The sequence below is a fragment of the Balaenoptera borealis genome (genome assembly GCF_965194805.1).
Source record: "Balaenoptera borealis genome assembly, chromosome: 1".
In the NCBI taxonomy this organism is placed as follows: Eukaryota; Metazoa; Chordata; class Mammalia; order Artiodactyla; family Balaenopteridae; genus Balaenoptera; species Balaenoptera borealis.
This window is the reverse complement of record NC_138860.1, coordinates 24,036,347-24,050,392: the sequence shown is the minus strand read 5'-3', so window position 1 is coordinate 24,050,392 and position 14,046 is coordinate 24,036,347. Positions and strand designations below refer to the sequence as shown.

At 40.3% G+C, this 14,046-nt stretch overlaps 1 protein-coding gene and 1 pseudogene across 6 annotated transcripts in view; both read left to right on the top strand.

Moving 5' to 3' along the window:
* LIN9 (lin-9 DREAM MuvB core complex component) overlaps nucleotides 1-14,046 on the top strand; it is a 107,893-nt gene that overhangs the window by 28,224 nt on the left and 65,623 nt on the right. For all 5 annotated transcript variants that reach the window (XM_082393291.1, XM_082393293.1, XM_082393292.1 and 2 more), the window contains one exon: nucleotides 76-233. In XM_082393291.1, coding sequence (XP_082249417.1) covers nucleotides 76-233 — 158 coding nt within the window. The remainder of the gene's footprint in view (nucleotides 1-75; nucleotides 234-14,046) is intronic.
* On the top strand, nucleotides 8,101-8,909 carry LOC309629344 (small ribosomal subunit protein bS21m pseudogene; annotated as a pseudogene). The gene has a single exon. The product of its transcript is annotated as a small ribosomal subunit protein bS21m pseudogene (transcript).

Below are 14,046 nucleotides of genomic sequence, written 5' to 3'. Positions count from 1 at the left end.
TGAGATGAATGGTCTGACTTGAAGTTTTTATGTAGGACAGTTATCAGTTTATATGATTTTTATAATTTATTCTAGATGTTCTTCTGCATTTTTTGAGGAAGAGAGATCAGCATTAAAACAGAAACGGCAGAAAATAAGGCTCTTACAACAAAGGAAAGTTGCGGATGTTTCACAGTTCAAAGATCTCCCCGACGAAATTCCTTTGCCCCTGGTTATTGGAACCAAAGTTACAGGTAGGTGAAGATAAGCTTATTACTATTTTGACTTGCAGTTTTTCACCAAGATAACGTTTATTAGACAAATGGCTTTTATATTTAGTAAGCTTAAACTATAATTCTGTAGCAATATTCTGTAGAGGTTACTGTTTCTTCATCTGTGAAGTCTGTTTTTTAAAGAAATTGGATAAAAGTGTACCGTTTCAAAGCAATGTCTGCCACAACATAAACTAAAGCAAACTGCCACAAAGGTGAAATTTAAAATAAGTATAATATTTAAATTTTAAACATTTTGAATTCTATTTTTGCTTCCACATCACTGATTTTCTTTTCTAACCATTTTTACCTGGTTAGTTCACAAACACCATTGTTCTTGTGATCTTTGGGTTTAGAAGTACTCCATTTCTAGTGACTGAATAAAACTAAATTATTCAGTAGGTAGTTTGCTCGAAATTTTGTAAAGATGTAAATTCTGTCAATTTGTAGGTGGTGATTCTATGTGTTCACTTCAAGTTACAACACTGAGGGAAATTACCACCAAAACCTCAAGTTTAAGTTAATCCTTAATAATTTGGTGATCTAAAATTACAAGTTATGTAATACAAGAAATAACAAGGTGTTAAGTGGGTAGGTAGGGTAGTAATAGTACTGGAAGTGTTTGAAAAATGGTTGGATTAATCAGAGAATATTTTCTGGAGGAAAGGGAACCTTGAATTACATATTTATATTATTATTTTCTGGATATAAAAGTGGTACATGTTTCCATTGTATTGTAAAAATGGGTAATGAAAGGAAAGGTAGATAATAAGGAAGAGACTGTATCATGCATATAAAATGCAGTTGGAAAAGAGAAGAATGCATTTAGTCATAACCTACCATGTATAGAAGTTATAGATGATATATATGGTCTCTCTCTTAACAAAAGTAGTCTGGGAGTGGGGGTGGAGATAGAGTGAGGGAGAGAGAGCATTCCTGAAAAAATACATTAGTTCTAAAAACCCCATATAAATAAGTACAAAGTCTACAATATAACTACTAATCAGAGAAATGCTGGCGTGAATAGAGTGACACATAGACCCAATTAGGGAATCCTTAAAAGTTAAGGGCTCCAGCATTTAAGGATTGGCATTGGTATTATTTGATAAGACTGAAAATTTTACAGTGTCAGTAAGTAGGTACTCATGTCACAATGCAGAATAGGTGGGACTGGATGTGTCAAGATATGAGAAAAGTTTGTAGGAATCAACTAACTACTAGAGCTTTTGAAAGTTTCTGTTTGGTTTAGAGGAGGTGTCAGCATACAATAAAAAATTATGAAACCTATGAAGAAACATAAAAACAGGTTCTGAAGTAAAGACCAAAAGCAGTCAATAGAAAATAGATGCTGGGATGACTTAGATACTGGAATTAGTTTTAAAATATCTGTTATAAAACATGTTCAAGAACTTAAATGTAAATATGATCATAATTAATGGGGATATCACAGTAGATAAATGGAAATTACTTAGATAAAACAAATTCAAAATTGAAAAGTATAGTGTCTGAAAAGAAAAATCTGAATGGGCTTAAAAGCATATTGGAAACAGCAAAACCAAGGGTAAGTGAACTTCAGAATAAATCAATATAAATGATCCATTGTGAAAACATGGAGGAAAAAATGGAAAAAACATTAATAGAGCCTCAGAGACCTGTGGGACAATATTATGCAAATAACATACATGTAATTAGTATCCTTAAAAGGAGAACAAAGGCACAATGACATGTGGGGAAAAAAAAGACAAAAGATTTGATTTTTTTTTTCTTTCAGTTTTTTTGAGATATAGTTGACATACACACTGTAAAGTGTAGTTCGTAATGATTTCACTTGCATCCATTACATTTCCCGACCTTGGACAAGTGGCCTTTTGTAGGAGACCTACTGTGCTTCCCAGCAGCACACTCCCCTCTGGTCACCAGAGCTCTGTGCTCTAGGGGCGCCCCCTGTGTGGGCTGCCTGGGTCCTTCTGTTGTGGTGGCCTGACTGCTTGTGGGCAGGCTGGTAGGTGTGGCTGGCCCTCCTTCAAGTTGCTTGCTAGGCCCTGCCTCGTGGAAGTCCTCTGTCTGTGGGGGGGGCACAAGGTGGCTGGCTGCAGGCGTGAGTGGGGGTTCCTGGGACTAGTGCTGGCCCACTGGTGGGCGGAGCTGGGCTCCCAGATCTAGTGCTGGTGGGTGGGCCAGTTCCTGGCATGGCTGTCTGTAGGGGCCCGGGATATCCCAAACCTGGTTATCAGCCCGCTGGTTAGTGGAGCTGGGTCCTGAGGCTGCTGCCTGAGGGGCCCAATATGTCTGGTGGCCTGCTGTCAGCCTGCTGGTTGGCAGGCCAGAGCCCCCGGTATTCCCTGGGCTAGTGTCCCATCACTGGTGGACAGGGGAAGTTCCTGGGGCGGCTAGCTGAGGGGCCCAAGGTGTCCCAGAGCTGGCATTAGCCTGCTGGTGGGCGGGACTAGGGCTCAGTGGGTGTTGGAGCTAGTGCTGGCCTGCTGGTCTGTGGGCTGCATCCAGACACAGCAGGCTATAGGGCTGTGGTGGTCCTGGGGCTGCTGTCCACCCAGTGGTGGGTGGGACAGGGCACAGGGGATGAGATCCCTGCGCTGGTGCCGGCCCCCTTGTAGGCAGAGCTGGGTCCTGGGTTCTCTAGCCGCAGGGCCTGGTGTCCGCCCACTGGTGGGCAGGGCTGAGGCCCAGGGGGTCCCCAGGCTGGTACCCACCCACTGGTGGGTGAGCCCAGGCCCTGGGGCTAGTGCCGGCTCACTGGTGGGTGAAGCCAGTCCCAAAGTCTCTGGCTGCAGGGCCCTGGAACTCCCTGAGTTAGTGCGTTGGTCTCTGGTGTGCAGGGCCAGGACCCAGTGGCGGGTGAGGCTGATCCTGGGGCTAATGCTGGCTCACTTGTGAGCAAAGCCAGGTCCCAGGGTCTCTGGTGCAGGGCCCTGGGGACCTGGGACTAGTGAGGCTCGTTGGTGTCAGTGGCCGGTCCTGGGCCCTCTGGTGGATAAGTCCAGGTCCTGAAGCGGCTGTGGGCTCAGGGGCTCCCAGCCGGCCAGCTGGTGGGTGGGGCTGTGTCCCCGCCCAGCCAGCTGCTTGGCCTGAGGTGTCCCATTACTGGTGCAGACAGGCTGGTGGGCGGGGCCGGGTCCCAGCCCTAATAAGCTAGAGGGAGGATTAAAAAATGGCGCTTGCCAGCACCAGTGTCCTCATGGTTGAACAAGCTCCCAGAAATGGCTGCCACAAGTGTCTCTTTCCGCCCGGTAAACTCCACTTGGCTCCTGCCTCTCAGGGAGGCTCTCCAAGATCAGCAGGTGGGTCTAACCGAGGCTCCTTTTGAATTACTGCTTCTGCTTTGCGTCCCAGAACTTGTAAGATTTTGTGTGCACCCTTTAAGAATGGAGTCTATTTCCCATAGCCCTCTGGCTCTCCCGAATGTAAGCCCTGCTGGCCTTCAAAGGCAGGTGTTCTGGTGTTTGTCGTCCTAGTGCAGGACTTCCAGTTTGGAGAGCCCCACGTGGGGTTCAGATCCCTTGCTCCTTGGGGAGAACGTCTACAATTGTTATTATCCTCCCCTTTGTGGAGGTATTGTTCTTGACTATACTGTGTCTCTGCCCCTCCTACCTGTCTGGTCGTGGTTCCTTTGTATCTTTAGTTGTAGAAGATCATTTTTGCTTATCTTCTGGTCTTTCTCATCAATAGTTGCTCTGTAAATAGTTGTAATTTTGGTGTGCCGATGGGAAGAGGTGAGCTCAAGGACTTCCTACTCCGCCATTTTGGCCACCTTCCCCAAACTCGATTTAAAAAAAAAAAAAGTACAGATCCACAGTACTCTAAACACCAAGCCATATAACCCACGTGTCAACAAAACCCATAATTAGACACAATACAGAAAAAATACAGAGCAAATCTTGAAAGCATTCATTAGAAAAACAACATTATATGAGGAACAGTGATACAAATAGCAGCTGACTTCTTACGGGAAAAGAACACTAGATGTTATGTCAAATGAACTTTTTAGATTGAAAGGATATGATACCAGATGGAACCTTGACTACAGAGTAACAGCACCAGAAATGGTAAATATATGTGTAAAATGGAACTGTTGTGTTTCAAGTTTCTTAAATTCGTAGTGAGAGTATACAGTATTAACTGAAGTAGAGTGTAATAAGTAAAGAGTGAATATTATAATCCCTAGAATACTGAGGTTCAGAAACCTTAGTGTGCGTCAGATCACCTGGAGGGCTTTAAAAAGACAGATTACTGGCCCCCACTCCAGAGTTTCTGATTCAGAAGGTCAGGGGTAGGGCCTGAGAACTTGCATTTGAAGAAGTTTCCAAGTGGTGTTGGTGCTGCTGAAGTGGGGCCGTACTTTGAGAACTAGTAAAGGAATTACTTTTTAAAAATCTTTTATTGAGGTAACATTGGTTTATAACATTATAAGTTTCATGTGTACATTATATTTCATCTTCTCTTTACATTACAGCATGCTTACCACCAAAAGTTTAGTTTCTGTCTCTCACCATACAGTTGATCCCCTTTACCCATTTCACCCTCCCCTGTCCCACCCCTTTCCCTCTGGTAATCACTACTCTGTTTTATGGCTGAGTAGTATTCCATTTACGGTAATCACTGCTCTTTTTTTACCGTGGAGTAGTATTCCAGTGCGTGTGTGTGTCTGTGTGTGTAGCATATCTTTATCCATTCATTCATTGATAGACACTTAGGTTGTTTTCATATCTTGGCTATTCTAAATAATGCTGCTATGAACATAGGGGTGCATATATCTTTTTGAATTAGTGTTTTTGTATTCTTTGGATGAATACACAGAAGTGGGATAGGTAGATCATGTGGTAGTTCTAGTCTTAATTTGGGGGGGATTCTCCACACTGTTTCTCATAGTAGCTGCACCAATTTACATTCCCACCAACAGTGTATGAGGGTTTCCTTTTCTCCCGTCCTTGCCAACCCTTGTTATTTCTTGCCTTTTTGATAATAGCCATTCTAACAGATGTGAGGTGATATCTCACTGTGGTTTTTTTTTTAACTGAAGTATAGTTGATTTACAATATTGTGTTAGTTTCAGGTGTATAGGAAAGTAATTTAATTATACATATATTTTTTTCAGATTATTTTCCATTATAGGTTATTATAAGATATTGAATATAATTCCCTGTGCTGTACAGTAAATCCTTGTTGCTTATCTATTTTATGTGTAGTTTTGTTAATCCCATACTCCTAATTTATACCCCCCACACCTCCCTTTCCCTTTTGGTAACTATAAGTTTGTTTTCCATGTCTATGAGTCTGTTTCTGAATGGTATATAGATTCATTTGAATTACTTTTTAGATTCCACATATGAGTAATATCATATAATATTTATCTTTCTCTGTCTGACTTCAGTTACTATGATATTCTCTATCCATGTTGTTGTAAATATTTTACTCTTTTTTATGGTTCAGTAATATTCCTGTGTGTGTGTGTGTGTGTGTGTGTGTGTGTGTGTGTGTGTGTGTGTGTGTTTTATACATATATATAAAATCTCACATCTTCTTAAAGTAATCATCTGTTGCTGGGCACTTGGGTTGTTTCCATGTCCTGGCTATTGTAAATAATGCTGTTATGAACATTGGGGTGCATGTATCTTTTCGAATTAGAGTTTTCATCTTTCCTGGATATATACCCAGGAGTGGGGTTGCTGGAACATATGATAACTCTATTTTTTGTTTTTAAAGGAACCTCTGGACTGTTTTCCATAGTGGCTACACCAATTTACATTCCCACCAATAGTGTATGAGGGTTCCCTTTTCTCCACACCCTCTCCAGCATTTTTTACTGTAGACTTTTGATGATGGCCATTCTGACCCGTGTGAGATGATACCTCATTATAGTTTTGATTTGCATTTCTCTAATTAATTAACAGTATTGAGCATCTTTTCATGTGCCTGTTGGCCACCTGGATGTCTTCCTTGGAGAAATGTCTATTTAGATCACCTGCCTATTTTTTTTTTAATTTATTTATTTTTGGCTGCTTTGGGTCTTTGCTGCTGCACGTGGACTTTCTCTAGTTGCGGCGAGTGGGGGTTACTCTTCATTGCGGTGCGCAGGCTTCTCATTGTGGTGCCTTCTCTTGTTGCGGAGCATGGGTTCTAGGCGTGCGGCCTTCAGTAGTTGTGGCACGCGGGCTCAGTAGTTGTGGCTCAAGGGCTCTAGAGCACAGGCTTAGTAGTTGTGGCCCACGGGCCCAGCTGCTCCATGGCATGTGGGATCCTCCTGGACCAGGGCTTGAACCCGTGTCCCCTGCATTGGCAGGAGGACTCTTAACCACTGCGCCAGGAAAGTCCCCTGCCTATTTTTTGATTGGGTTGTTTTGGGGTTTGTTTTGTTTTATTTTGATAGTGAGTCATTGTGGTTTTGATTTGCATTTCCCTAACAATTAGCGATGAATATATTTTCATGTGCCTGTTGGCCATCTATATGTCTTCTTTAGAAAATCACCTATTCAGCTCTGCTGCCCATTTTTTAATTGGGTTGTGTGTCTTTTTGTTGTTGAGTTGTATGAGTTCTTTATATATTTGGGATATTAGCCAATTAATGGATATATGATTTGCAAATATCTTCTCCCATTTGGTATGTTGTTTTTTCATTTTGCTGATGGTTTCCTTTGCTGTGCAGAAACATTTTAGTTTTATATAATCCCATTTGTTCAGTTTTGGTTTTGTTTCCCTTGCCTGAGGAGACATATCCAGAAAGATATTGCTAAGATCATTGTTACAGAGCATACTGCATATGTTTATTTCTAGGAGTTTTGTTGTTTGAGGTCTTGCTTTCAAGTCTTTAGTCCATTTTGAGTTGATTTTTGTATACGATGTGAGGTAGTGGTCTAGTTTCTTCTTTTGCATTTGGCTGTCCAGTTGAAGGAATTACTTTTTAAAAAGTGTTAAGAGGTATACCTAAAAAGCCAATAGAGGAATTAAATTTGACAAACTAACAAATACTCAATTAAGTGAAAAGATGACAGGAAAGAAAGAACAGAGGAGTAGAAAATAAATAGCAAGATGGTAGACTTATATCTAGCCCTTTTAAAATTACATTAAATGTCAGTGAACTAAACACTACACTGTAGAGCTTATCAGACTGGATTTATTTATTTTTTTAAAAAAAAGGAAGTCAAACTCAACTACAGTTGACCATTGAACAACATGGGTTTGACGGGTTTGAATTGTGTGCGTCCATTTATATGTGGATTTTTTTTTTCAATAAACACACTGGAAATTTTTTTGGAAATTTGTGACAACTTGAAAGAACTTGCAGATGAATTGCTTAGCCTTGAAATACTGAAAAAATTTTTAAAGTTAGATATGTCATGAATGCGTAAGATATATGTAGACATAGTCTATTTTATCATTTACTACCATATTTTATGGTAGTAAAATTTATCAAACCTTACTTCCACAAACACAGTCCATACATTTGCCATTGAGAGAAATGCAAGCAAACATAAAGATGCCATATTGAATCATAGCTTCATAAAATTAACTGTAGTATACACTGTACTACTGTAAAAATTTTGTAGCAACCTCCCATTGCTGTTGCAGTGAGCTCAAGTGTTGTGAGTATCTGCTAAAAATGCTGTGTGACAGTAATCATTTCCATGTGATCAGTTCATCTCCAGTAAATTGCATATCATTGTAAAAAGTGATCTCTTGCAGTTCTCAAGTATTTTTCATTGTGTTTAGTGGAAGACCATAAACCATGGGGCCCATATGAAGTGCCATAGTGATGCTGGAATTGCTCCTAAGAAGCAGAGAAAAGTCATGACATTACAAGAAAAAGTTGAATTGCTTGATATGTACTGTAGATTGAGGTCTTCAGCTATGATTGCCCACTATTTCAAGATAAATAAATGAATACAGTGTAAGGACCATTGTAAAGAAAAAAGAAAAGGAAATTGGTGAAGCTATAGCTGCAGCTATGCCAGCAGGCATGAATACCTAGCACTTTTTTGAAATATCTTTTTATCTCATAATGAAAATACAGCTTTTATGTGGGTGCAGGATTGATATAAGAAAGGCATACCTATGGACTCCAATATGATTTGAGAAAAAGCAAAGTCATTTATATGACGACAAAGCAAAAGGGAGTGAAGGACCTAAAGCTGGATAATTTAATGCCAGCAAAGGATGGTTTGATAATTTTAAAAAGAGGTTTGGCAGTCGGCTGGGCGCTGAGGGGTCCTGCAGACTGAAGACTTAAATCCAAGGTCATGGCAAAACATCTGAAGTTCATTGCCAGGACTGTGATGGTACAGGAAGGGAACGTGGAAGGTGCATACAGGACCCTAAACAGAATCCTTACCATGGATGGGCTCATTGAGGACATAAAGCGACGGCGATACTACGAGAAGCCTTGCCGCCGGCGACAGAGGGAAAGCTATGAAACCTGCCGGCGAATCTACAACATGGAAATGGCTCGCAAGATCAACTTCTTGATGCAAAAGAATCGGGCGGATCCATGGCAGGGCTGCTGAGGCCTGTGGATAGGAGGCCCCATGTGAAAATCCTTATCCAGCTGTCTCCACTTCTTTTCTTTCTCCCACCCCATTTTCTCTTACCTTTCTTACAATAAACTCAATCACATATATGCAAGAAGGCCTGCATATATAGAAGCAATCCCACTAGTCAGCAATGGACACTTTCTTGTATTACGTCAAAGAGAAACCGAGTCCAAAAGTAGTCTGGGAGTAGAATGGTGGTTGCCAAGGGCTGGTGTTGGGAGGAGGGGAATGGGAAATTATTGTTTAATGAGAGCAGAGTTTCAGTTTGGGAAGATGAAAAAGTTCTGGAGGCAGATAGTGGTGATACTTGCACAACAACGTGAATGTACTTAATGCCACTGAACTGTACACTTAAATGATTAAAATGATAAAAAAAAAAAAGAGGTTTGGCTTAAAAAATATCAGGATGACAGAAGAAGCAGCTTCTGCCAACCAAGAGGCAGCAGACAGCTTCCCAGATGCCATTAAGAAAGTCATGGAGGAGAAAGGATATCTACCTGAACAGGTTTTTAATGCAGACATAAGTGCCCTATTCTGGTAAAACAAAAAACAAAACAAAACAAAACAAAAACGCGGTGTTAGTAAGGAAGAAAAGCAAGCACTAGGATTTAAAGCAGAAAGGGTGGACTTCCCTGGTGGAGCAGCGGTTAAGAACCTGCCTGCCAATGCAGGGCACACAGGTTTGATCCCTGGTCCGGGAAGATCCCACATGCCACGGAGCAGCTAAGCCCATGTGCCACAACTACTGAGCCTGCGCTCTAGAGCCCACGAGCCACAACCATGGAGCCCACGTGCTGCAACTCGTGAAGCCCGCACACCTAGAGCCCGTGCTCCACAACAAGAGAAGCCACCGCAGTGAGAAGCCCATGCACCACAATGAAGAATGGCCCCCACTTGCTGCAACTAGAGAAAGCCCTTGTGCAGCAACAAAGACCCAACGCAGCCAAACATTTAAAAAATAAAAAAATAAAGCAGAAAGAGATAGGTTAACTACTGTTTTGCAAATGCAGTAAGGTTTATGATCAAGACTGCCCTTATGTATAAAGCTGCTAACCATAAACAACAAGGTCCTACTGTATAGCACAGGGAACTGTATTCAATATCCTGTGATAAACCAAATGGAAAAGAATATATATTAAAAAACAAAAGAATGTCTATGTGTGTATAACTGAGTCACTTTGCTGTACAGCAGAGATTGGCACAACATTGTAAATCAACTATACTTCAATAAAAAATTAAATTAAATTAAAAAAAAAAAGCTGCTAACCTTGGACCCTTGAAGGGAAAAAATAAACACCAGCTGCCCGTCTTTTGGTTGTACAGCAAGAAGGCCTGGGCAACAAAAATTCTTTTTCTGGATCAGTTCCATTGATGGTTTGTCCCTGAAGTCCGGAAGTACCTTGGCAATAAGGAACTGCCTTTTAAAGTTCTTTTGATATTGGACAATGTCCCTGGCTACCCAGAACCCCATGAGTTTGACTCCAAAGGCATTGAAGTGGTCTACTTACCCCCAGACAAAACATCTATAATTCAGTCTGTAGCCTTAAGTACCTTTAAAGCTCATTACAGATGGTACTCTATGGAAAGGATTGTCAATGCTATGGAAGAGAACTCTAATAGAGAAAACATCATGAAAATCTGGAAGGATTCTATCACTGAAGATGTCACTGTTGTTATAGGAAAAGCCTGAAAGAGCCAGTCAAGGAAAGAGATTATAGAGATGGAGGGGAAAAAAAAAAAAGAGGTTGGGGGTGAAGGGCTTCAAGACACGGATGTTTTCAAGAGCTAATGGACACCACACCAGAGGAATTAACAACGCAACTTGATGGAGATGAGTGCTTCTGAATCAGTGCCAGCCAATAAAGAAGCAGACATAGAAGATGCAGTGTCAGAAAACAAATTGACATTAGACAGTCAGGGAGAAGACTTTCAATTTTCAAGACTGCTTTTGGTTTTTTTTATAGCATAGACCCTTCTATGATAGGGTCACTGAAACTAAAGCAAATAGTGGAAGAAGGATTGGTACCATATAGAAACATTTTTAGAGAAATGAAAAAGCAAAAAGTCAAGTAGAAATTATGATGTATTTCCATAAATTCACAGTAAGTGTGCCTGACTGTCTTCCCTCCCCTTCCACCTCCTCCACCTCTGCCACCCCTGAGACAGCAAGAGCAACTTCTCTTCCTTCTTCTCCTCAGCCTACTCAACATGAAGATAGTGAGGATGAAGACCTTTATGATGATTCATTTCCACTTAGTGATAGTAAATAATCATCATTCCATACAGTTAATAAACTTATCTATTGTGTAGGTGTGTGAGTGTCTTCATGTGAAAATCTAATCACTGCATGGCAAGAACTGTATGAGATGTATTTGTGTCGTCATCATCATGACCTAAGTATTCATCATGTGGAATATTGTGTGCAGGACTTGTATTGAATCAGTCTCCCAAGACAATAGAAACAAAAGCAAAAATAAGCAAATGGGACCTCATCAAACTTACAAGCTTTTATACAGCAAAGGAAACCATAAACAAAACAAAAAGACAACCTACAGAATGGGAGAAAATATTTGCAAATGATGCGACCTACAAGGGCTTAATTTCCAAAATATTCAAACAGCCCATACAACTCAACAACAAAAAAACAGACAACCCAGTAGAAAAATGGGCAGAAGACCTAAATAGACATTTCTCCAAAGAAGACATCCAGATGGCCAACAGGCACATCAAAAGATGCTCAACATTGCTAATTATTAGAGAAATGAAAATCAGAAGTACAATGAGGTACCACCTCACACTGGTCAGAATGGCCATCATTAAAAAATCTACAAATAACAAATGCTGTAGAGGGTGTGGGGAAAAGGGAACCTTCCTACACTGTTGGTGGGAGTGTAAGTTGGTGCAGCCACTATGGAAAACAGTATGGAGGTTCCTCAGAAAACTAAAAGTAGAGTTGCCATATGATCCAACAGTCCCACTCCAGGGCATATATCTGGACAAAACTATAATTCAAAAAGATACATGCACCCCTATGTTCATAGCAGCACTATTCACAATAGCCAAGGAAACAACCTAAATGTCCATCGACAGATGAATGGATAAAGAAGATGTGGTACATATATACAATGGACTACTACACAGCAATAAAAAAGAATGAAATAATGCCATTGGCAGCAACATGGATGGACTTAGAGATTACCATACTAAGTGAGGGAAGTCAGAAAGAGAAAGACAAATACCATATGATGTCACTTATATGTGGAATCTAAAGTATGACACAAATGAACCTATCTACAAAACAGTAACAGACTCACAGACATAGAGATCAGACTTGTGGTTGCCAAGGGGATGGGATTGGGGGAAGGATGGATTGGGAATTTGGGATTAGCAGATGCAAACTATTACATGTAGAGTGGATAAACAACAAGGTCCTACTGTATAGCACTAGGAACTATATTCAATATCTGTTATAAACCATAATGGAAAAGAATATAAAAAAGAATGTATATAGGGCTTCCCTGATGGCGCAGTGGTTGAGAGTCTGCCTGCCAGTGCAGGGGACACGGGTTCGAGCCCTGGTCTGGGAAGATCCCACATGCCGCAGAGCAACTGGGCCTGTGAGCCACAACTACTGAGCCTGCACGTCTGGAGCCTGTGCTCCGCAACAAGAGAGGCCACGATAGTGAGAGGCCCGCACACCGCGATGAAGAGTGGCCCCTGCTTGCCGCAACTAGAAGAAGCCCTCACACAGAAACGAAGACCCAACACAGCCAAAAAAATAAATAAATAATAATTAAAGGTGCTAATAATTTTTAAAAAAAAGAATATATATATGTATAACTGAATCACTTTCCTGTACAGTAGAAACTAACACAACATTGTAAATCAACTATACGTCAATTAAAAAAAAAAAAAAAAAGACTTGTATTGAAGGAAGACCCTGAGCTCACCTCCTCTCGTGGGCACACCAGAATTACAACTATTTACAGAACAACTGTTGATGAGAAAGACTGGAATCTACCAGAAAGAATCAGTGAGATGGGTAAGAGGGGTGGAGTTGCTTTATAATCATTATACATACCCCAAGGCTGGGCAACCCACAAATGAGAATAATTACGATTATAGGGGTTCTCCCCATGGAGCAAGGACAACCAATGGAACACTGAAGAAACCAAAGAAGAAATCAAAGGATACCTGGAGACAAGTGAAAACAAAAATATAACAATCCAAAATCTATGGGTTGTAGCAAAAGCAGTTCTAAGAGAGAAGTTTATAGTGATGCTAACCAACCTCAGGAAACAAGAAAAATCTCAAATAAACAACCTAACCTTACACCTAAAGGAACTCAAAAAGAACAAACAAAATCCAAAGTTATTAGAAGGAAAGAAATCATAAAGACCAGAGCAGAAATAAATGGAATAGAGACTTAAAAAAGAAAATATTAATGAAACTAAGAGCTGGTTCTTTGAAAAGATAAACAAAATTGATAAACCTTTAGTCAGACTCCCCCAGAAAAAAAGAGGGCCAGAAAGAAGGAGAAGTCAGAACTGACACTGGAGGATCATAAAAGAATACTACAAACAACTATATGCCAAAAAAATGGACAACCTAGAAAAAAATGGACAAATTCCTAGAACTGTACAATCTCCCAAGACCAAACCAGGAAGAAATAGGAAATATGAACAGACCAGTTACCAGTGATGAAATTGAGTCAGTAATTTAAAGCAAAACAAAACAAAAAAACCCCCAACCTCCCAACAAACAAAAGTTCAGGACTAGATGACTTTATATGTGAATTCTGCCAAACATTTAGAGAAGAGTTAACACCTATCCTTCTCAAACTATTCCAAAAAATTGCAGAGAAAAGAAGACTTCCAGACTCATTCTACAAGGCCACCATCACCCAGATACCAAAACCAGACAAAGATACCACAAAAATAGAAAATTACAGGCCAATATCACTAATGAACATAGATGTAAAAATCCTCAACAAAATATTAACAATCAAATCTAACAATACATTAAAAGGATAATACATCATAATCAAGTGGGATTTATCCCAGTTGATGCAAGGACAGTTCAATAACCACAAATTAATCAATGTGATACACCACATTAATAAATTAAAGAATAAAAAATCATACAGTCATCTACATAGATGCAGAAAAAGCTTTTGACAAAATTCAACATTCATTTATGATAAAAACTCTTCACAAAGTGGGTATAGAGGGAACATACCTCAACATAATAAA